Below are 25993 nucleotides of genomic sequence, written 5' to 3'. Positions count from 1 at the left end.
ATCAAATCTAGGATTGTAGAAAGATAGATGATTTAGAGAAAGGAACTACGTTAGAATGCTACTTTGAATCGAGAAAGATAATCCATTTTTACAAGATAGTAGTCTGAAATTTATTAAAAGTCAGTTTCATAATTTATTGATAATTTCTGGAATAGTGCTGAAGAATACAGGCAGTGTGCAAAAGTAAAAAAAGAAGTAAGTAACGCGATAGCAATTTAGTAATGAACTCAATCTTGTTCACTCATATTTCACACCACTCTTTAGCTTGGTCCAAGCTTGAATTTGGAGTCCGCTTTTAGTAACCACACGACTGTGTTAGAACCATTGTTTAATTGTGTTTTCATGAACCGCTCAGGATCAATGGGCAAGGCATTAAATCCGTGACCGGAAAGTTGCGATTGCTACAATAGGATCAGCCCAAATCGGCCTCGGTGTTGTGTCCTTGTGCAGGGTACTTTATTCCACTTGCTTCAGCACGACCTGACACTCAAAGTGTTGATAGGCTGTGAAAATGTTATTTATTCGTCTTGAACATGTGTGGACAACTCTGTCAATACCACAAGTTAAAACATTAGAAATTAGTGAAACATACAAAGACTATATTTAACATGTTAATATATATCATGCACACACACACACACACACACACGTATACTCCTATATGCACATCATATCGTATCATATTATATTGCAGAAAACATATTGGATGCCAACGAAATGATTCAAAGCTGGACCTTTCAAGGCGTAATTGGTGGTGGCTTCGCAGTGGATACGTTCTTTCTGATGAGGCAAGCATGGATAGTATTGTTGTACTTAAAATGTAACAGTGTTCCGCTATTAAAAAAAATGTACCTCATTTTGAAATACGTAAATCAATGGCGATGGGAAATATCAGACACTGCCATTTTACAGGCACTTTATGCTTCACGAATCTATGATAATTTAATTATTTCCTATTTATTTTAAGCTGGAAATAAGATTGAAGCTGGACAAAAGATAATCGAATGGAAATTATCCCAAAGGTATCAATATGTTTATATATATATATATATATATATATATATATATATATATATATATATATATATAGATATAGATATAAGAATGCCTATATTTTGTTCTTTCGTTTCACTTGCACCATAGAGCTTCTTGAAGTGCAACGGAACATGACATAATATTAAAAGAAAACTCCTAACGAAATTTTTTGGTTTAATCTTTCAATCCGCCATTTTTATATTTTTAGTGCCTTCCTGTTAACATGGCTGCATCTGAAAGCCACGGATAAGAAGAAAAAGAAGTGCACCCTTTCTGATTACTTTATGTTTTATTTCCATCGGATCTGGAGGTAGATGGTCTGTCTGTCTGTCTGCCTCTCTGTATGTCTGTATATGTCTATGTCGTTAGTAGCATTGAGTTCATGCGTCAAGAAAACAAACCCCATTCATCATAATTCCCTTAAAAAAAACCAACACTCTACCTCATTCCTCAAGGTAACAAATATATTATTTGTAAATAATTTTATTTAATAAAGGCAAAAATACTATACCGTTTCCGAGACCGTATTTTCCCAGTAACAAGTATCCCAATTATCAGGTACAGGTTAATATGGTGGCAGAAAGTTGTGTACTGTGAAGTGTTTGTTATTACGAAGACTTCAAGGATCTCCGTGGTATTTTCGTTGCAGTGTTTCCTTGGCATTGTATTTTGTTTGAGTTATTTCGTTGGAGTTTTGGATTACCAATAGCAGATAAAGCGGATTTTCCGAAGTGAAGTGATGTGGCTCGACGAAGGTCAACTCCAAGCACATATATCTTGCATTTACAAGATTCATGCCGGTTACAGATGTGAAAGAGGGTTTCTGCAGCTACGCTGGAGAGACAAAAATTATATTTTTCAATCGACCTCACGATTCGCCCAAAACCACCCAAATTCAACCCAAATCTGCACAAATCCACTATAAACATGGTGCAAATTAAACTAAGCATACTTAAAATCACAAGAAAACATTGTAAACAGTGTTATTATGTAGAAATAGACGACACAGTATGCTGCATTTATTTGTTAGATTGAAAGTAAGCATTGAAACAAGGGAGACGAATGTTACTATATTCATAAACAGTCAGGACCGATACGTGGAACTGATACAGACGAAGACCTCGAAATTGAAAGATACGAAGTTTTGGGCAAACCGTGAATAATATTAAGAGATTACGGATGCCCGCAAAAATCTACTATTAGTGACGAAATACCTGAAGAAAATCTTAGTCACATTCCCCGCTAAAAGTGTTATCAATGGCAGATCCACAGTGATGTGTTTACTGCCTGGCGTGATACTTTGCGCCGTAGCAGATTAGAGACAGCTAGTTCTGTCAGGTTTCACCCATTGACTTCCAACACTAGTAATAGTATGAGTAATCGTTCCTGAAACTCTATCGACATCATAAAATACTAATGTTTCTAAAATGGAGGGGCCCACGACGGACAAAAGTGATGATGATACATTATCGAATTACGCATCAGAAGATGAAGATAAACGTAAAACCCAGTATACAGGTCAAGCCGACCTACTTCCCGTAACTAAACGTTTTGAGTGTTTGTTGAACGTAGAGACAGAAGACGCCTTCGTCACTACCGATATCACTGAAAAATAATGGTACTGCCATCGAGGTGAAACAAATATACGTTGCTCAGGTTTTCCTGAATGAGCCTTTCAAATATCCACTACAAAATTGAAGATATTCTAGATATATTTTATCTTAAAATGGAAGATAATCTATATTTATTTGATCAATTTGGGATGTGGAACTTCTCGACAGACAACTCCAAATTTAGTTGATGAATTTTCTTGAACAATTTTGTACCTGGCCATCTAAAATACATATCATATACTTCTTATGTATATTTAATTTGCATTATGAGTTGGCCTTTATCCATGATTATATGTTAAGTATATTGTGTGATTGACCTTGATCAGTAATCGAGTTGAGGGCCTACCTGACTTGTGACATTTATTTTGCAAACTACATAGTACATAGTTAATAGTTCTTTGAACCAAATCATTTCTTTGGAATTATTGTAAATTCATTCAAGGATATTTTGGATTATATTATTCTCATTCATCAAGACTGTTTGCTCATTAACACATCTGAGGCAAATGATACATCATCACATTCAATATGGAAAGTTTATTCGGATCAACACTAGAATTCATTCGAAAACATACACTTAGACGTGTGATAGAACTTATAGGACTATTTGGGATTTAATTTATAATACTGATATATATATATATATATATATATATATATATATATATATATATATATATATATATATATATATATATATATAGAGAGAGAGAGAGAGAGAGAGAGAGAGAATTATAAATACACACAAGACAGAATGGAAAGTGCTATTCCTGGATTCTATAGAAGAAAGCTTGATAATAGTAGGCATAATTAATATTTAATACAAATAATACTAGTATCACACAGATTAGAGAATTTTATTTCGTACTCTACGGAGATTCGAACCCAAGTCCACGGGTAAATGACACCCATCGCCTTTCTTGCACGCACCAGCCCATATTCCATCACGACAAAGCACGCTTCACCAAGTCATGGTGCGACTGAATCCGTGTTATATGCACTCGTTCGTAGCAAACACTCTCGCAAGATGACCTAGTAATTAACTCTCACCTATTTACACAGCCATTCTGGATTCATATGAAAGAAACCAAGGTACATAGGATTAATTATAGATAATTATAAATATACACCAGACATAACGGATAGGGATAGCACACAAACTTTTATTTTTTCAATTTCATGTTTATCTTAAATAGAAACGTTTTGCTAGAAGTTTTCTTGTCTCGTGGGGCTGGTGGTGTGTTGGCTTTTGAAAACTGAAAATCGTTATTGTTGACACGTTTATGGCGCATACAGTTTCTAAAATAATGATCTTGTTTTGTCTAGTCTGGGGGACGGCAATTTGTTTGTTTGAAAAATGAACAAAAGGTGGTATTAGCTGATCTAGGACGCCTCCCAACAATAGCACTGTCGTAATGTGCACCATTATTAAATGAATGGGAATTGAACATAGTAAAATTTATTGAGGCTCTTATACCAGTTACTACAAAGGGAAAGTAATACAGTTTAAGATGAGGAGTTTATGTGTTCTAACCGATGAAAGTGTAAATAAGGTGTTCACCAGGAACAAAATGTACATTATGACAACTAGGCCTCTACGTGGAAATGTTTCTAGCTAAATATTTGGTTTTATTTTATTTTTATCATTGTGTCAAATATGCAACCGTCAGCAAATCTTCATATATGTATGTTTGAAACATCTCCCATCTGTATTATCTTAGAATTCCTCCTTTCCAAAGTTCTCTTTCTGTTTCTTCAACGACACTTAAAACACGCTATTGGCTGTACCATGCTGTGGAAAAAGAAGCTAAGAGCTATTCCCAAAAGAACATAAAAGAGTGGTTATTGAACCTGTGAGCCATGGATTACAAGTTCTCCTTTGTACCAACTGATCTAACGTGGCTCCAATGCTCATGCAAGTTAAGGGCCAGTCCTGTTATATCAAATAGAAAGCTGGCTGCAGTTAGTGCTTTAGATCCTTTATTACAATTTTAAGATGTTATACTTGTAGAACGAAACAGACAAAAACAAAAGAAGAAAGCTAAACTCAGGTACGCTGCTTATAAAAATAAAATAGATATATTTATTTCTTGGCCCTTTTTCTAACATAAATGGTGTTTGTTTTGTGATTGAAGACTGACCCCAGTGTACATGATTGTGTTGATGACATTCTCGTGCTTGTACAAGTATATGGGACGGGGACCAATGTGGCCCAGCGCTATCGAGGCAGCCGATAACTGCAAAAAGAACTGGTGGACAAATCTACTTTATGTTAACAACGTGGTCAATGTAAATGAGCAGGTATATATGGAATTAGGTTTCATGTTTTTACTTTGTTCAAAGTTCGCATTATACTAAATATTGGATATTGTAGTCAATAAATTAGTCATAAGAAATAAATAAGTCAGTAGGAAAATACAAAACCCAAAGACTACATCACCAATACAACTAATGCCTTTATGCATAATATTGAACTTTTTTTAATGACTTATTGTGATAATGTCTGATTGGGTCATTTTTCATTCATATTTTAACATTTTAATATCGCTGACTGTGCCTATGATTGGGCCATTTTTCATTCACATTTTAACATTTTAACATTGCTGACTGTGACTATGATTGGGTCATTGTTCATTTACATTTCAAAATTTTAACATTGCTGACTGTGACAATGTTTGATTGGGTGATTGTTCATTCCAGTTTTAATATATGAACATTGCCGACTGTGACAATATCTGACTGAAGTATTGCTTATTTAGATTTTAACAATCTTGTCTGTGATAATGTTTGATTGTGCGATTGCTCATTCGCATTTTAACACCGCTGGCTGAAAGGGACATACAAGAGGGTACAGCAAGCTATATATGGATTTTTTGTTTTTTACAGTGCATGGGCTGGACCTGGTACATGGCAAATGATTGGATGTTTTACGCCATATCACCTATTTTCATTATGTTTTTCTACATGTAAGTGTGATTACACAGAGGTAAAATATCTATCTATCTATCTATCTATCTATCTATCTATCTATCTATCTATGATGGATTTATAATTTGTGCAAGATTACAGAAGAAATATTACAAAATCAGGAATCTCAGGAAGCCAGAAGCATAAAAGAGGTGAGACATCTACCATAAATCACCAGAAACATGGTTCCGTAAACATTCACGATAAATCACAAGAAAATTGTTCCCATAAATAGATATCAAGTCCTAGTTTCCGTAAATAAATATTGAGTGCTTGCAATAAAATAAAAATACACACTGTGTTCATTTGCATCAAAAACTGCATGAAGTTTATGGCTTGTGTACTTTGAAGCGTATAACGTAATAAGAACTCGGAGTATTTATTTATAATACCCAAATAATCAAGTATTGAAAACCAGGTTGTTGAAGGGTAAACTTACGTAACTGGATTGTTCATTTAATGCAGAAAATTTGACCTTGGTAGAATTAATGCAGACCTCAAATATATAAACGGCAACAGTGGACGCATTAAAATAGTGATTACACACACACACGTATATATATACACATATTATATATATCATACGGCTAGTAATAGTTTTTCAAGGCCTTACAAGCACACACATGTAAAAACGTTCAACTTTGTCCAGCCTTGCTCGTTCTTTATTATCTCATTCTTTCGTCTATGCAAATATCTTATGCAAATATCGTTTAGGTTCTATGCAATCGTCATTTGTTTAATTGTGCCTTTGAAAAATGAATCAATAGATTCCGAAAAACAGTTGGTCTGGTCTGATTCACGCCATTTTTAATAGGTCCCTGTCATTGATTGCTAGATATTTTTCTTCTTGAATGTCGTCAATTAAAATTAATCTACATTTTCAGCAATTTATTTAAATCTTCACCGTAGAAATGATGATATAGGTAGTAACTGCATTGCATAGCGTGCTGATGATATAGTTTTAGGGACATTTTCCGTAGTGACTGTTACGACTTTATGGTCCTAAACTATATAACAGAAAGGAAGTGAAACCAACAATCTGAGTGAAATTTAACATACGATTTATTTCCCTATATCACAAATTGAAAATTCAAAAAGCACTTACATCATTGTGTATTAAATCCAAAATAATTCTAGATATCTGATCACAAGTCCAAAAGAATAGAAAGTTCCTAATGAATTCCACGTCTTGAATGTCCTGATGTACCACAGTCATGAAATCCAGAATGTCTTTGAATGAGTTCTCAATAATAATCCAGATGTAGTGTTCTAGTTCAAACCTCAATGAACAATTTGTAATTCTAATGAATAATTTAAATAAATAATTACTCTCACATTACAGCTGAACGCAACTAAAAATGATTTGATATACTGAGCACAAAACAGAAATGATTAATTATTTAACCAAATCTCAGATTTCCAACAGAAAAACCTATATACTTGTAAGCAAAGTCAGATCTTGAACTAAAAATCAAGTAAACATCTTGTGTACCTCACAACCGTCAAACAAGGAAAACGCTTCATCACACAATATACATATACATAAGACGATGTAGTGATACATTTTAAAATCTTAATTTAATATATGATTTCCCTTTGAACTACAGGCACTCAACGTTTGGTGGAATAATGACATTCATAGCACTGGCCGCGGGAATTACCGCCACAATGGTAAAGGAATACACCATTAACGGCAACTTCTTCACGTACGTTTTATCACGACATTTTCCTCTTTGCATACTAATATAATCGATCATTTACAAACTTATTGCGTTATTTTCAAACTGCGTCATAACTTGTCTATAATATTGTAGTCACTATAATATAATTTCACCGTATTGCCTAAGCTTTTGTTTTAACTCACCATTTACACAACTGTGGTCCTAATATAGTAAGGATTATTAAGGCACACTGACGTTAATATTCAGATAACCTTAAACAGCCCATCATCAAGAACCCATGGTTGGAATCCTAATAAAAGACTGAAGCAGAATAACCTAAATCCATTGCATCGTATCGGGTGTAATAGAAATTAAAATGTTCAATGGAAACAGGAGGATTCATTACAGTAGTATCATGAGCCTGAGTAAAGCTTTCTACATTGTCAAGTTTTGAATTTTGTACCGATTTTGAATCAGTGATTAACTATCCTTCGTATAAACATACCAAATACAGATTGAAGTCAGACGGCGGGAAGTATTGGAATGAAGTGTACATTGCACCATGGTGTCGGTTCGGGGCATGGGCTGTCGGGATATTCCTGGGATTCATTTTCTACAAGCGGAAAAGGGGCCAGAACTGGGTAGGTGATAATATAACACAGTTACAGCGTATAATTGACTTAATTCTTAGTAGTGTATAATATCTATTACATGTTTGCATCCGGTGTATTCATTAATAAGGACATTAACTGCCAGTGTAAATGTTTCATATTATTCTACATCTGTTTGGTGGAATTTCATTGAAAAATTCCCATGCAACATAATAGTATGATAGAAAAGACTTTTCTTATAATATGATTCTAGCATTATTTTTTCAGCAAGCATTATTAACCTTAGAGATAGTATATGCTTTTACTATTCGTAGTCTAAGCCTTACTATAGTCATCTGATTAGCATGTTAAATTTCAAGCAGATCATTCATATCCTTTAGTCATATCTTGTGATATTAATTAGGTTATTTTTAAACATTTGTATGACAAATTGTATCAAAATATCCTCTTCTTAACCACTTATTTTAAAAATGAAACGGTGCTGTAATGTAGCCATATTATAAACAATATTGTATGTTTAATCTTTCTGGGTTCCAACTTGTTTCTTTGCTTTGATGTGTCATCGTTCTTTAAAGATGGTTTACTATAGAATATACAAGAACATGTGCAGATGTATTCGTTTCAAAAGAAAACACAAACTATGCAATGCTCTTACTTTAACACACGCTTTTAAGCATGAAAGAAAACATGGAATTGTTCTTACTTTAAAGAATACGAAACCATGCAAGTTCTTCCTTTAGAGCATGCAAGAACAATATTCAAAGTTCTCACTTTAAAGAACACAATACCATGCAAAGTTCTTACTTTGAAGCATGCAAGAAAACTTGCAGTTTTTACTTTAAAGCACGCAAGAAAACCATGCAGAGTTCTCACTTTAACGAATTTTTTAAAACTTAAAAACACTCAAGAAAAACATGCAAATATCTTACTTTAAGCATACAGAAATATGCAACGTTTTTAGTTTAAAACACCCAAAAAAAACATGGAAAGTTTTTTTTTAAAGCATACAGTGTTGCTACATTAAAGCACACAAAAACCTGAAACGTTCTTTCTTAAAAGCACGTAAAATAAACAAGCAAAGTTCATACTTTAAAACACGCACCAAAACATGCAAAAGAGCATGCAGAGATCTTATTTTAAAGCAATAAAGAAAACATGCAAAAAAGCGGGGAGAGATCTCGCTTTAAAACACGCAACAAAACATGCGATAATGCATGGAGACATCTTACTTTAAAACACGAAAGAAAACATGCAAAAGAGCATGGAGAGAACTTATTTTAAAGCAATAAAGAAAACATGCAAACAAGTATGGAGAGCTCTCGCTTTAAAACACGCAAAAACATGCAATAATGTATGGAGACATCTTACTTTAAAACACGAAAGAAAACATGCAAAAGAGCATGCAGAGATCTTATTTTAAAGCAATAAAGAAAACATGCAAACAAGCATGGAGAGTTCTCGCTTTAAAACACGCAAAAAAACATGCAATAATGCATGGAGACATCTTACTTTAAAAAACGAAATAAAACATGCAAAAGAGCATCGAGAGATCTTATTTTAAAGCAATAAATAAAACATGCAAAAGAGCATCGAGAGATCTTATTTTAAAGCACAAAAGAGAAATAACATTCTTAATTTCAAGCATGCTAGAAAATTATGCAAAGTTCTTATTTAATAGTGCGCAAGTAAGACATGCATAAATCACCCGTTAAAGCATGCAAGGACGGCAAGCTAATTTATTACTTTAAAGAAAACAAAAAAAAAATATATGCAAATTTGTTACTTTATAGCACTCAAACACATGCAGATTTCTTACCTTAAAGCACACCTGCAAAACGTTTCCTTTTAAACAAAAGAGAAAACATTCAAAGTTCTTGATTTAAAACAAAAGTGTACTTTAATGCACCCAAGAAAAACACGCTAAGTGTATTCTATAAAGCAAAAAACATGCACAATTGGCTTTAAATCGCATAAAAACTGGCAAATTTCTTCCTTTAAATCTCGCAAAGAAACATGCAAAATTCTTACTTTAATGTACGCTAGTAACAGATGCTAAGATCTTTTAATGGACGAAAAAAGATGCAAAGTTCTTATTTTAAGGCACGCAAGAACAACGCACAAAACACGCAATAAAGATAAGGAAAGTTGTTACCTTATAGCACTCAAGAAAAAAATTGAAAGTTATTACTTTAAAGCATGCAAGAAAACATACATAGTTATTACTTTAAAGCATGCAAGAAAACATACATAGTTATTACTTTAAAGCATGCAAGAAAACATACATAGTTATTACTTTAAAGCATGCAAGAAAACATACATAGTTATTACTTTAAAGCACGCAAGAAAACATGGACAGTTATTACTGTAAAGCATGCAAGAAAACATACAAAGTTATTACTTTAACGCTTGCAAGAAAATATACAATGTTCTTACGTTAAAAGACACAATAAAATGTAAATTTCTGACGTTAAAGCACGCAAGAGAAACATGCAATGTTCTTTCTTGAAAGTACGCAGTAAAAGGATGCAAAGGATGCAATGTTCCTGCTTTTAGGCACGCACAAAAGCATGCAATGTTCTTACATGAAAGCTGTCAAATAAGCATTGCAATGCACATATAACACGAAACATTCTTTCTTTAGCACACAAGATATATTCAAATTTTGTTTATTTTAAAACACAAAACAAAATGAAACAATTCTTACTTCAAAGTACGTACAAAAGACATGCAAGGATCTCTCGTTATAGCAAGCAGTAAAAACGTCCAAAGTTCTAACTTTAAAGCATGCAGGAAAAACATGGACGATCTTGCTTTAAAGTACAGAAGAAAAACATGCAAATTTGTTACTTTAAAGCACGGAAGAAACAAGATGAAAAGATCTTGCTTTAAAGGACACAGACACAAAATATACAGTTGTGTCCTATTTATGTTTAGCTGTTATGTGTTGTGGGATGGCTGTGTGCAGCAGGGGTAGCTCTATTCTTGGTGTACATGACGTATTCGGAGAACAAGAAGGACGGCACTCAGTGGACCCAACTCGAAAGAGCCTTCTATGAGGCCTTCGGCAGGCCGATGTGGGCAGCTTGTGTCGGCTGGGTCATTTTTGCATGCCACAACCATATGGGAGGTAGGTTTGCAGTAAATTCTAGACTTGTGTTTGATTCCAAACTCTTAATTTGAAAGTATTTACTTAGGTGTTCGGTTCATTCTTGACTCTTTTCTCTGTCCGATTTTGTCATTGTTTCTCACAACTGCTGTTTATATAGGTAGTGTTTGAAATACCTCTGTCGATTCATTTTGGGTTTTGTTTTGTTTTAAAAAAATAATTTAAATACATTTCTAAAAGGATTATATTTTGAATGTTTTTTTATACTAATTTGCTCTTCCAAGCAATATCAGCCTAGCGCAGCATGATCAATATTATCGCAGATTACAGACTGAACCTTTTATCATCTATCGTTATTTTAATGAAAGCAAATGAGATTGACTAGGTCTTTCAATTTAGGAAATGGAATGAAAAATGTATATAATAGCTCCAAAATCAAGTAATAAATATCGACACATTTCAAGATTACGTAGCGAATGCAGGTACCATGCGATCAGCTTGAATTTCGTTGCACTGTAAAGAGATGTGCACTGGTTTAATGACTCAGGTCTCAAGTTGTAATATTATATCATTAATACTTTTATAAAGCATTGATCATTGCTACAAAATATAACGGCAATATGTGCAAGGGGTAAGCATGGTCGTCCAAATTAGGATGCTACTTCACATTTTTCTGTGATGTTTGCAGTATGTTCGGTGTTTAAAGTCAGATGTGAAATTTACTGTTCAGGTAGTGCTTAAAACATATACAAAATGAACAGTCTCCATAATAAACGCACCAGCATAATAACATATATAAATTAAACTAATTTAATAAATTCTATATAAAACAAGCACTCCTGATGGTATATTACTATACACAGGTATTGTTAATTCTCTACTGTCATGGAACGGGTTCATACCGCTGATGAGGCTTACGTATGCCGCTTACCTCGTTCACCCGATCTGCATGATGGTGTACGTGTACAGCAAGCGGAGCCTGATCCACATCAATACATATGAAATAGTAAGTCCTTTAATGCAAAGAACATATTTTCACTGTGCAATATAAGTAAGGGATGTTACAACGCTCATTTCAGTGCCAATCCAATTTGACTAAACTGCCGATATAACTTGGCCATGAATACCTTGGCTTGGAACGGCAGTTACTTATTCTCTTGGGCAATAAATATATTTTGATGTAACTCTTTAAATAATATCCTTATGGACTTTTACCTTTCGCTGTAACTTTAATACTATATTGAATAATGGGAACTATTGTTCCATAGCCAGATCTATTTTTTATATATGTTATCTCAGACTAGTAAGATACACCGCTATTTTGATAACTTGTAAATTAATTTCCAGACGTACCGGTTCGCTATTCCTAACGGTCATCATTTCTTGGAGTAATGACTCGGATCAAAGAAAGTAAATCTTTTACAGAAACGACTAATATCAACGCAAATATAACATCACCCTCAATATTGTCTTTAACATTTTAAAGAAAATCCGTCTCCTTGTGTCATACAAAAATCCATCAATATTAGACAATGATCATTTCATTTAAAGTAAAACTGTTTTACAGATTTCCCAATGTTATTTTCAGGTATATTTGTTCCTAGGACATACGTCCATAACTCTGATGGTGGCCTTTGTCATGTCTGCATGCTTTGAGGCGCCATTCATGGCATTGGAGAAGGTCATTTTTGGACGGAAATAATGATAAAGATTGTCTCGCCTTTTTTCAGAGTGTCTTGTACATCTTTGTTAATTGTTAACAACTCTAAGCCAGAGCTTATGGTAATTTTGAAATTTACTACAAATTATATTGGCTGTAATTAAGAAAACATTGGATTGCAGTTGTCTTTGTAGAAAATAAATACAGTTTTAAGACACTAATATGGTCAGGTGATAGCTCAACACTCTATTTACACGTCTAATTTTAACAGTTATTGATATCAGCTACATGCCATTTTATTGTTTTTTTGCTGTTTCTTGATTTCTACTACATATGAAAATCATTGATACAAATTTTCAAAGAGATTTCCCTCTTAACTTGTCTTGGTGCTTTTTAACTGTACGGTTAATGTTTCTTGTACTAACAACTGAGAATTTATGACCAGATGGATGCATGGATGCTTTAAGAGTTCCGTGTATGTATGTATGTATTTATGAATGAATGGATGGATGGGTGGGTGGGTGGATGGATGGATGGATGAATGGATGGATCGATGGATAGATGGAATCTTTGTGGCCTTTGAATATATATCAGAGTTTGATACATATTGCAATTAAAATTGTATTTTGCGTCTATTGATAATAATTATGTAACTATCTATTAGAGTATATGTACATATCGCAGTAACTCGATACTTTATAAAAAGAATTTCTATTCAATATTTTCCTATATCACCAAGCAATTTGATTGTACAACTAGCTTTTATATATAATATTTTTCTAGTGATAACGGCTCATTATGTGATAGGAAATCATTTTATTTCTTCTATTTCCTTCTACCGTGTTTGTATTTATATCGTTTCAGTAATAATCTGTACATTTCAAATAAAAACTTGTACCAGTCATTATCTTGTTCTCACTTGACAGCGTAATTGCTACAAATACTGTATAATGATGGCAGACAACATCTTGTTGTCAGTTTTAGAGATTCCAACAAAGATTCCAGCTATTTATCTGAGGAGATTTCCAATCACTCCTATGCTTTGTTCTCTCCATTTGTCTCTCTATCTCTCTGCTGACAAACTAAGCAGATGTTTAATAAATACACTCTTGTTCATGAAGTATGAAATAGCATTACTATCAATGAACACCCATTGCATAAAACCCTGAATTATTGTGAGTAAACCAAGTGATCTAATAAGAATGAAACTGTGTAATCAAGAACGTTAGATAAAAAACAAACTTTTAACTAGTCTTTTGTACAATTGTAGGATACATAACGTGCATGTTGGTTAAAAGATATGCCCAATGTATATTAACCTTTAATAAAGGTAAGTATTCTCTCAAGATACAGACAATGAGAAAAAATCTAAAATTTATATATACGTTCGCGTAACACTTTGAGTTGTTAAGGGTAATAAAAGTATGCCAAAATGGACAAATGATGAACATTTAACGATAATAGCTATTTCCCTTAACATGCAAACATAGGAACGGACAAACGTAATTGTAGCCCTTTACAAATGTTTCAGGGAATCAAATTGCTTAATTAAATATATATATCTGCTTGTTACATTCTGCAAGTAACTTACTGAAGTGTTAACGTCAAGGGTAGGACATTTGATTATAGTTCTCTCAATATATTCATTATTCTAGTGCAGAGATTACTATCATGCTGTTTAAAATCATACTTGCCCTATAGAAAGATATGATAAAATACTGCATTCTAGGATTATCAGGTAAGAAAAGTTGTTCAACATATTAATGTTAGTAACGAAAGTCATTTGGTCAAGGCGGAACGAAGAAGATTACAACTCGAAAGGTGTGCAACTCTAAAACTGGGAAGAGGTGAAACATTTTTTGTAAATGTGTTGACTGTCTCACATTATACAGCATTTATGTCAAACCCAAACTAAATTCGGAACATAACAGTACATGCAAGCAATAATGCAATAAACAAGTTAAAATCACATAGCTTTTTTCATTTGAATTTATGTGACAGTAAGTATAAACAAAGATGTTTTGCGCAAGTTTGTAAAGTGACATTATTGTATGCATAAAATAATGATACAGTTGTAGAAGTAAATTGTCAAAATAAAATTCATGTAAAATATTAATGAATATTTATTTTTGGAACATCTTTAATAATTTAGCAGTTAAATATATATAGCAATATTACGAATTAAATAAACCATAATTAAGACTGATGGCTTGTACACAAGTATAAAAAGTAAGAGTAATTATAAAATTGCAACAATTTGGTTCAATGAAAGCTCAATTAGACTAGTCGATGATTCGAAACTTCTGATAAAGGTCAACATATATATGTTTATTGCTTAATCCAACGTATTAATATATTGTATAAAATAAAATTATAAGGTGATATATAATGTCATTGATAGCTTATTTAACATTTTACTTTCTAAATATGGACAGAAAATAAAAGAATGTACAAAATGTATGAAGAGCAAGATTAAATATTTAACATGGACATAAATCAGCTGCTCAGATGGAGCTGAAAGGAATAGGAACAAGGCAACGTGTATGAATATAGCATGTATTGTTATGATGTAGAATTTGTGCTCAACGCACCATATTATCATGAATAAAGACCACCAATATACAGTTTGACAGGTAGAGACTTGTACTCAGCAATACTGTTACAGACAATGTGTGTTAGGGGTAAAAGCTGACCTATCACAAACAATCAAACCAGCCAAATACATTCCATCATGGTTTATTTTGTACCCTAAATTGCTCCTTACATAGTAAAAACTAATACTTTAAAGAGAGAGACAGAGACAGAGACAGAGAGACATGAACACCACTTCAATTCAGCAAGTATATGCTGTATTCAGAGAATGAAATAATTTAATTTAACGTGCTAGATGGCGAAGAGGATGCATAACGGGTGCGTGTCTGCGACCAATTTTTGTGTAAATTAAGAAGCTGAACACACAATGAATATAATATTATTTAGAAATGTTTTAAATAAACGTATTGTTTCTTGATAGCATATCTGGTTATGGCACTACATTACATCATTTGCTTCGACACGAAAAATTATTTTAAATTCAGAAAGATTTAATTGCCAATTTGTTTATTGTTCACCCTTAGATATTGTATACTGGAGGTTTTAAATTCTAACGATTACGTACAGATTTGTTTTATGTTTAATGGGTAAATATCACGCTAGTATTAGTCCAATAGAACACTGTAGAAAGTTGCGTTTCAGGCAAAGTTTGTTAACTTAAAACAAAAACCAACCAAATTTATGTGAAGCATCTAAAGAGTGTAACTTGTATTCAGTAAAATATCAAGTAATAGTTTTACTTTGTACTGTTTAGAGTCAGAGTTTCCAATTTGTAACTACCGTTACATTCTCTATGTAAATATAAGCTACAAGTTATATTGTTGCTGCTTCTTTAGCAGTTGAAAGGTTATCACATAAGGTATATGTAAAAAAGCATAATCCCGATAAATCTGACTTGATACAATGCGAAAATCATAAAGCAAAATCAATAAAAGTATTATATGCAATAAACTCCTTTTTATATGATCGATGATCGATTTCATTATTTAACTAATCCATCATTAAAGGAAATTATGCAAATCTTTCTTTCCCTTTGTTTCCTAATTTGATTCGTAAATACTACCTTGTAAATCACGGATGTTATTGACCACTTTGCATCAACATATTTGTTTGAATGTGTTTCTTTAACCGGTCAACTTTGGCGTGAATATTGTGACAACATTCAGTTAATAAAACATCTCAGAGTTTTGGCTTTGTCACGCAAATCAAAAATATATTATCGGTGTGTTGTTTTGATACGTTTTATTCTCTATTCATTTAAACAACTTCTTTACCTGTATATATCGTTTAAGTTATCTCTGTTACATCATTCTTAACCTGCAGCTCTCATGAGTCATTTTGGTATCTAATTAAAACCAGTAATTTGTATGTTAAAATTACTAATTACGTTCCTAATCACTTGATAAGTATGATGGATTTTGTAATTCAAACAGGTCTGCAGTTGGTCCAGTAGAGATTGTTTAAAAGTGTTATAGTCTTCCAGATGTTTTCTGATTTTCTGAATGTCAGTCTCCAAAACATTTGTTTCACTGTGGTTCCTCTGTTTGATTGGTTGTTGTTATATATATTTATATTGTGTGTCTAACATTTGTACATGATCAAAAGTATTATTTGCAAACAACATATTACATTGGTAGCTTTTGCCCATGATTATTGGTTATACGTTAAGATAATGTAAACGTGTTGCGGTGGACCTTTGATTTTAGAATGTTCTTGAAGAAAACTTGTATATTCATTCGCTGGGAAAATAAGCCACAGTATATCCATTGAAGTGTGTCTGATGTTTTTATATAAAGTTCTGAAGAAAACAAAATAATTCATTCCTATTTGTTGTTCAGTCCTCTAAAATCACTGTTAGTTGTGTTCAGATATAATTTCGAGAGGAATCAATTATTAAATGGATTTTCAAAGCACGCATTGGTATTTCATAGGTCTGACCTTTTGTTTCCTCCTTCAGTACTACTCTGTTCCATCGTTGTAAACTTGATTCTTCCATCTTCTGATATTTTCCAAACTGGCATTATCCAAAGTCTTACATATCTGTCTTTCTAGAGGATCACAAAAATTACAGACGTTTAGTTACGGTTACTTGTATAGAGCAATGTACCTTATTTCTCCTCCGTTATTCTTTCAATATATAAAATAAAAAAATCGCAAGTTCTCTGCGAGATATCTATGTCATCATTTAGTTATTTACATTGTAAAGAACTCATATATTACAGACATGCTTTAAAAATAATTTACGTTTCCATCCTGATCTTCTGTGTTGATACTGAATACATTTATTATTTCTTTGTAACTGAGTTCAATGAACAGTAACAATGCATGAAGTAACGTCCTTGTGACAAACATTTTGGACATGTAGGGACTCCAATAACTCAAATAGTAGTCATTGTAACAATCTTTGGCATTTTTTGCACCGAACGAAGCAAATATGCAGCTTTTAAGATTTAATAAACATAGAAACTTTATTTGATCAAGCAGAATACTGCATGCTTCTTTTGCTATTGAGTCATAACAATTTAGGATTTACTTTGTTAACACATTTAGTAATATTTACTCTGAGTCAATTAGGCTTCCACTCATAGTTTTAAAACTTTGTCATCCATACTTTTATTCGCTGTCGCAACTTAGTTTTATCCAATTAGACTGTATTCATGTTCATTTTGTGGTTGCAAAAATCACTTAATGAAAGAGAAAAATTTATAGTTCATCGTATATTCCTTATTACAGATCACCGTAAAATAAATTATCTGCGGTGACATCGATAGTTTTTAATTCCTGTTATCAGTTGAGAAGGTATACTTGTTTGTTGTTTTTACTTCTTAGGTCCATTGTAATATTGTTCTCCATTTAGTTAGCCGATTAAAGTTTGCTTATGCGAAGTGTTTGCATAGTACGACTTTAAATAATGAAGAGTTTTGTCGAAGGCACATACATCCCCCGATAAAATATTTCGTTTCAGCTTGAATTTTTATTTACTTTTATAAGTATCGCTATCCGGTGTTTTTTCCTAACACTTATATCTTTTTCATTTTCATTTTTTCTTCTTGTCTATTACACGACAAGAAAATATACACGTACTTGGTATAAATGATGATAATCAAAATAAGTTATATATTTTGACCTTGAAACGTTTGCAAAGAATCATATGCATCTTGCACCAAACCAACTACAAACTAGGACTGCAATGTAACGAGCGCTAGTTCGTAGGCAATATTGTGTCCAGATTATTTACGTATTGATTTTAACCTATCAAACTAAGTGGAGTCCCTCCATAGGAGTTATACAATCTTGAACCGTAAGAAATACTTTAGAGAGAACAAATCCGTTAGCTTTGTTAAAGCCCGAGGTATAAAAGGGAATCTTGTACAGTCGGTGTTTAGAACTTTGACACGTCGTCGACTTTATATTCAATGAATTCAAGCGAATCAGTCAGGAAAAGTACATTAGAAAACTAACATTTGGGTAGTCTAAATATTTACTGAAGAAACGTGAGAATCTTCAGGAAAATTTTATTCAGTTTTGGAGTTGACTAGAAATCGGAGATAGAAGACATATTAATGTCAAGGGTGCCACCACCGAGTTTTAAGTACAAGGACCCGGGCTGGGTGTAAGAATTATATGGAGAGTGACTCCGAGTAATCAGTCGGTTTGGTGACTCGTAAAAGAATTGGATTTGTGAGCTTCGAAAGGTAAGATGATATCCTGGCTAAATTTTGAAGTTAACTGATTTAAGAAGATAATGTTACATACAGTTACCTGAAATAACCTTTACTCTGAGTCTGATGAGCATTTGAATTATTAGAAGGTAATGTACCAATTTTTCTAGTCAAACGAACCTAGGCCCTGTTTCAGTTTGGTCTGTCTTCATTAATTCTTATAAAGCAATCAATGTGAGTAATTACATCGTTAATTATATTTATAGGTTACTGCATTTGTATCGGAAAATATAAAGGAGTTTTTGGGATGGAATACTGCACGACGTTGGGAGTACAGTATATCCATCAGATCAAACGAGTTCATATTTTCCCATATAAATACAATAACATTTTTATTATATGCTTATTTTTCTTATACTACCTAAGGCTTAATTATATAAAGACATATACTACAAAAACAACGCACAAAGTAACTAAATGTATGCCGTATTCCAAACTAAATAGACATGCGCATATTCATCATTACACAAGAATAACATTATTCATGCGCACATAACTCTGCTCGGGTAAATTTGAACTTAGTCGCGCTAGGCATAACCTTTGAAAGAAAATGGCAATTTCGTCTAGTTAAAATTGAAATTTAGATTCATAATGTAAATGAATGCGCATTACAGTAATTTTTACATTTAATTTGGTATAAATAGATTTTGGTATTTTTGTCGATTCTACGATATTTCTTGATTATGGACTGGATTCATCTGTGCAAATTCTGTGTGAAATACATCGGATTGAAGTATTGAGGGAGAAGCGTATTTACATCTGAAAGTGTGTTTCCGTCAGTGAATATTTGAAATCATAATGGGGGATTAATATGAAGTCTGTCAATGGCAATTATCAAAGGGACGCTATGGAATATAATGATTATTTTATTGTGAGTAAGGAGGATGTAATTGCACTTGGAATATGGTCGCACTTACAGTACAATTTCGACAAGTGTAATCAAGCTTCAGAACCCGTGACATGGCTCATGTAATTCGGATATGCAGAACCAAGAAAGGAAATTCAGGGTGTAAAATTGTAAATATATATTTTGCCCTTCTAATTACCAGCTAAAGAAGCCTTGTCACTTGCGAGTTATTTGCAGGTAACTAGCACTTTTATGAAATCTGGCATCTCCCGCCTAAATCCGAAACACTCAATCAAAACCGTTAACGCGCAATATTTCAAAGTAGCTGGCATGTGACAGTTCACGAAGCATCTGATTTAGTTCACTCAGAAACAAATGTAATCAGCCAAAACGTAAACCGTCAACGATGTGAGTGTACGTGATTTGTTTACAAAAAGTGCTGGTAATCTGCGTCAGTTATTTGTTTACAGTATAAATTAGTTCCTTTAAGAGTGGTATATGAAAATGCGCTCGAGTTTAGGATCGTAAAATGCTGAACGATTCTGACAATGCAAAGTTAATGGAGAAAACAATGAGCATATAATAACGTAGGTTACTGAGTGGGAATACATAACATTTCGATAGTATGTTACAATATTCAATGACGTCGTAGTTATTCTTATGTAGTGGCGTAGAACTATTTATTTATGTAAGGAGATTAGAAAGTTGTTTATTGGACATTGCAAGGTTGTTCATCCATCCATCTGACCGAAAATCTGTGAGGAAAGTGCGTCGTTTACCTGAAGGTAGGGCAGGGGTTCAAGAGATTATGTCCTTTGTCCTATCCCCACAGGAAGCTCTTCAGCACAGAAGATATACGGGAGAAGAAATGAATCGAAGGGTAGAGAAAGGAAGTTATTGATGTTGAAATAAGAATAGAAGTGGGAAGAATAACATAAATTGAGGAAGGAGAAATATATGAGTACAGAGCCGACCCAAGAACGATCGATACTATAAAATTTAAATCACAGACTTTCGCATTATATGCTAAATTGTTAAATGGAGTTCGGCCAAATGATGTGATACTAATATTGAGTAGACATTGAGAACCTTTGTTTCCTATATTTACAAAATACACTCGCCACATTTTATTTGTTTATAAATATTTGTTTCTGTTGAGACATGTAGTATTATATCTGTTTAGAGTGTCGGCTTAAGTGTCGGTTTCCAGACTCTTAATGTACACCTATCTGCAGTATTATTCATAACACCCTAAGACGGGTCAAGACAGTCAGTGAATATTAGAAAGGCCGAGTGTTTAATGTCTTAACACACACACACACACACACACACACACACACACACACACACACACACACATGACTATATAGACAGTCGAGTTTCGAACTAGTTTATACTTGATTTTTCAATCTTTCTCTAGTATGGATAAGATACACACACAAACACTTACACACACTTACACACACATACACACACACACACTTTCATCTGTTTGATATCACTGGTCAACAGTGAAATCATTACTGACTTGAAAAGGCCCTAATCTGTAGTATTTTGGTGTGCCGAACACGAATATAACCGTGAAAAATTTGTATTGGCTCTCGTTTTGAAGATATTCATATACCTCATTTTCTATGTTTCACTGTGTAAATTTCTCCAGTAGGACTGCAGCAACATCCGGAATAATGATGTAACATTGCATAATACCATCATGCTCACATCATCCACAGTTGATTGCATCATTTTCTGATGCAATGCAATACTAATGCCATGCGGCTGCTGAAGTAAGTTGACGTCAGCAGTGTACTATACATGTGTAGGCCTATTATACTAATGCCAGGCGGCTGCTGAAGCTGACGTAAGCAGTGTACTATATAAAGCCCAATCAGATAGGTTCAGCATTTAAAATATTTTAGACGTTGTGCGAGACAGTTCAAGCTACTGTTACATAAAACTTATTATTTTATCCATTTACGTACAATAAAGAACAGTAATGCCTCGAAAGTGTGTTAATACCGCGGACAATTTTTGCTATATTTGTGGGGAAGTGACATTTGCCAACCAGAAGAAAAGTATCAATTCTCAAGTGAAGAAGGCATATCATCTTTACTTCGGATGCAAGGTTGGTGACCAAGACAAGCCTTGGGCTCCGCATATATGCTGTGCTACATGTACAACACAGCTTTCACAGTGGTTGAATTGCAAAAGGTCATCAATGCCGTTTGCAGTCCCAATGGTGTGGAGAGAGCCAAGCAACCACCTAAATGACTGTTACTTCTGCTTGGTTCCTCCTCTTTCCGGCGGAATAACGAAGCGAAAGAAGTCGAGAATAGTCTACCCAAACATTCCGTCTGCATTGAGACCAGTTCCACATGGTGAGGGACTTCCTATTCCAGAACCTCCAGCAGAATATTCTCTTGATTCATCTGACGAAGACAAAGGTGAGTCGACCTGTTCTTCTCCTGGTCCATCAGCATGCAGTGATCCAGATTTTCACTGTGGTGCATCATCAACCCCACACAGAATAACACAGGAAGAACTAAATGACCTGATTCGTGATTTGGACTTATCAAAGAACAAGGCAGAATTGCTAGGATCAAGACTCCAACAATGGAATCTTCTAGAAGAAGATGTCACAATTACTGCATATCGAAAGCGCCACCAGCAATTGGAGCCTTTCTTCAGAAAGGAAAGTAATCTGATATTCTGTTCCGATATTGAGGGCCTCATGAATGCTTTAAAAATCACTCATGACCCACAAGAATGGAGACTATTTGTGGACTCTTCGAAACTGAGTCTCAAGGCTGTGCTTTTGCACAATGGAAACATTCTTCCATCTATTCCAGTAGCGTATGCTGTCCACATGAAAGAGACATACGATAACTTAAGGCAGCTACTGAATTCCATTGAGTATAACAAGTACAGCTGGCACCTCTGTGGTGATTTGAAGGTAGTTGCCCTTTTAATGGGACTGCAGCAAGGATATACAAAATACATGTGTTTCTTATGCGAGTGGGATAGCCGAGCAAGGGAAATGCACTACATGAGGAAGGAATGGACTCACAGGCAGAATGTAGCCATTGGAGAGAAGAATATCCAACACCCAGCTCTGGTTGAGGCTCAGAAAATCTTGCTACCACCCCTTCACATCAAACTAGGTTTGATGAAGAACTTCGTGAAAGCCATTGACCGGACTTTGCCAGCATTCCGATACCTGCATGAAAAATTCCCTCGACTCAGCGAAGCAAAGATTAAAGAGGGAGTTTTTGTGGGTCCTCAGATTCGAGAGCTTTTCAAAGATGACCGGTTCAACAACTTGCTGGAAGGTGACGCGAAACAAGCATGGAATGCTTTTCGCCTAGTTTCTACAAACTTCCTCGGAAATGTTAGGGCAGAAAACTATAAGGAACTAGTAGAAGACATGTTGATGAAGTATAAGAAACTTGGCTGCAATATGTCTCTAAAGATTCACTTCCTTCATTCCCATTTGGATTTCTTTCCTAGCAACTGTGGTATTGTTAGTGATGAACACGGCGAACGTTTTCATCAAGATATCGCAACAATGGAACAAAGATACCAGGGAAAATGGTCCACTACAATGCTGGCTGACTACTGCTGGACACTCCTCAGAGATGCTCCCGAACAGCTGTACAAGAGACAGGCGAAGAAATCTAAGATGTAGTCAATGACTTGATTTTTTATAGGTCGGCTATTACAGTTGACCTTTTACTATTGGAATGCATTTCGTTATGTAAACATTAATTTCTTGCAGATTACAAAAAAACTAGAGCCAATTTTGCAATTTGACTGTCATATTCGTGTTCAGCACATAAAAATTGATAAGAATTGACTAATTTTATTTCAGTAACATAACTTTTGTAAAAATTTGTTGTCCAGTGTATTTATTGCGTTAAATGACACCAATTTTCTTACTGAGGTGGTCGATGATTTATGGCTAAGATAACGATAAAACAGGCAAGAAACATACCTATTGCGTTGGGCCGACACTGACATTTCAACTCAAATACAAACTTAAACTCCATTAAATCTGTAATTCTTCTTTATCCTCTGCTCCTCTTCTCACTCTTAAACTGTGACACGTGGCTTACGTTGAAGTCACCACAGAGTTGTTTCCCTTTGCTTGTGTATTTTGTCCAAATTGATTTCACGTTTTTTTAGATTGACTTGTTGGCCTTTTCTTGCTCCTAATTAATGTTTAATAAACACATTAAACGAATTCGGATAACGATGACTTTACTGCGAGAAACAAGAATGAGTAATCCAAGTCTGAGCGTTTGGTTATCCAAACCTAAGGCCCCAGGTCCAGAAGAGAAAAGTCTGGTCCTATGTTTCCAGTGGACTTTATTTACTATGTATTTCATTAATCTAGATGTACTTTTGAATGCAATCTTGGAAAAGGGGTAATTTCCAAATGGTCAAAAAGTATCAAAGTCCGATATTAAAGAATAGTGTTATGAACAACCCAATCAATTACACCGGGGATTTATTTGATAAAATATAATGATCTATTTTAAAGAAAGGTTGTATAAATGTGTAGGAAGCAAGAATTAAACGTTGTCAGCATTATGCAAAACACAATTGACTATAGCTTTCTGCTTTAAACTTGTGTCTGTCATATTCGTATCAATGACATTAAATTAGTTTTCCGAAAACATTATATACTATCAAAGTCACAAACATTATGTCTCTGCTCTTTACTTTGTTACAGTTAATTCATCTGACGAAAAGCTCTGTAAACTATACATTGACCAATTTTATTCAAAGGTCGGTACTTTGATAAAGTTACAATGGCTTTTATTAACTTCGTATCAAAGCGAATGAATGGAAGAAAATACTAACAATGGCTAGCCTCATATAAAACACAGTTGGGGAAAATTGTTGTTCTCTCTCTTCTAAACTTACTATTGGTTACAGAAGTAAGAACTTTTGACCGATACTACAAGTAACGGACAGAAGGCTGTCAAAATTAGCACTTAAACTTAGTAAAGCCTTCAGTCAGCAAACTTCAGAGCGACTGCCTTTGCAATACATAATCCCTTTTCCTGTACGTTTCGGTATTTAGTGAGAATCGTTAATTTTCAATAGACGTCCGAAAGAACTAAACATCTTACACTGTTCCCATTTAAACCTGTCAGTCTCATGATGTTGATGGTGGTTAAATGTTTAGTTCCCCTTGTCTTTATAATGCCACAAAACGATGGCCTAATGTAAATTCCTCTTCCCCACTCAGAAAAAAGAGGAAAATAAAAAACCATAAAAGTGGCAATCGAATTTTAATATCCTGTTTAGCTGTAAAATTATTTTACTGCATATAGCAAGTGAGTCCGATTTACGTCTTAAATTAAATGCCGAGTGAAACCCTACTCTGCAACACATTTCATCTTGACACTATATATTTGATCGTGGCGGCATAACGTTAATTAATCCTTGTCTCTAGAATCTTTGTTTCCTATTTAATACAGAATGTTCCCCCCCCCCAACCCACCCCACCTATCCCCCAAATGCCATTTATACGACTTCCCAAGAACTAACAGCATTAATAATAGACTTCAAGCAAAATGGTAACAAATGGTTGACGCAGCAGTTTCCGCTAGGATCGTTAGTTTAATTTCTTGTTTCTCACTTAATTGGGCTCGAATACACGGCACTTCATTTTATGGATTGTGTCAACTCCTCCTTAGCGTCAACAATAGTCTGTCTCACAACTGAGCTGTGTCAATCCATTGTAGGCTAATTCGGAAATCACAGATTAATTGAGTGAAAAGTGCATGATGTGCACCACACGAGCATCATCCCCTGATAGACTTCGAATCAACTCAGTAAATGAAGTTCTATTAAAATTTTTTCTTTTATTAGAAGGATGGTTATTTGAAAGGATGCAACAGCAGTCTACACCGCTTATTATAATATATAATGGTTGTGCGAAAGGATGCAAGAGCGTTCTATAACGCTTATTTTCATATATGATGGTTATGCGCAAGGACGCAGCAAAGTTTTATACCGCTTATTCTAATTTATAAAAAGAGTTTTAAGGGAAAGTGCGTTTCTACTAAACATTTTATGTAGACCATTACAGTCACCGTTTAGCCAGATTTTTAAGTGGGCGATAACCCTCGACCTTGGGGAAAAAGCTGGATAAACATCTAACACCTCAGATT

The 25993-nt window shown here is 34.1% G+C and overlaps 1 protein-coding gene across 2 annotated transcripts in view; it reads left to right on the top strand.

Moving 5' to 3' along the window:
- Positions 1-25993, top strand: part of LOC149781751 (O-acyltransferase like protein-like) — an 88796-nt gene that overhangs the window by 26417 nt on the left and 36386 nt on the right. Inside the window, exons 9-17 of one of the 2 annotated variants that reach the window (XM_089935871.1) lie at positions 695-788; positions 1244-1345; positions 4784-4949; positions 5535-5614; positions 7223-7321; positions 7791-7917; positions 10822-11014; positions 11857-11999; positions 12582-13538. The exons of the other annotated variant lie outside the window; for it this stretch is intronic. Of the exons in view, the coding sequence (XP_089791997.1) occupies positions 695-788; positions 1244-1345; positions 4784-4949; positions 5535-5614; positions 7223-7321; positions 7791-7917; positions 10822-11014; positions 11857-11999; positions 12582-12695 (1118 nt within the window). The 3' untranslated portion in view covers positions 12696-13538. Of the gene's footprint in view, positions 1-694; positions 789-1243; positions 1346-4783; positions 4950-5534; positions 5615-7222; positions 7322-7790; positions 7918-10821; positions 11015-11856; positions 12000-12581; positions 13539-25993 lie in introns of those variants that run through there. 2 annotated transcript variants of the gene reach the window in all.

Source organism: Sinohyriopsis cumingii, chromosome 15 (genome assembly GCF_028554795.1).
Source record: "Sinohyriopsis cumingii isolate HCF-2022 chromosome 15, ASM2855479v2, whole genome shotgun sequence".
In the NCBI taxonomy this organism is placed as follows: domain Eukaryota; kingdom Metazoa; phylum Mollusca; class Bivalvia; order Unionida; family Unionidae; genus Sinohyriopsis; species Sinohyriopsis cumingii.
The sequence above is the reverse complement of the archived record's forward strand: the minus strand, read 5'-3'. Positions and strand labels throughout refer to the sequence as shown.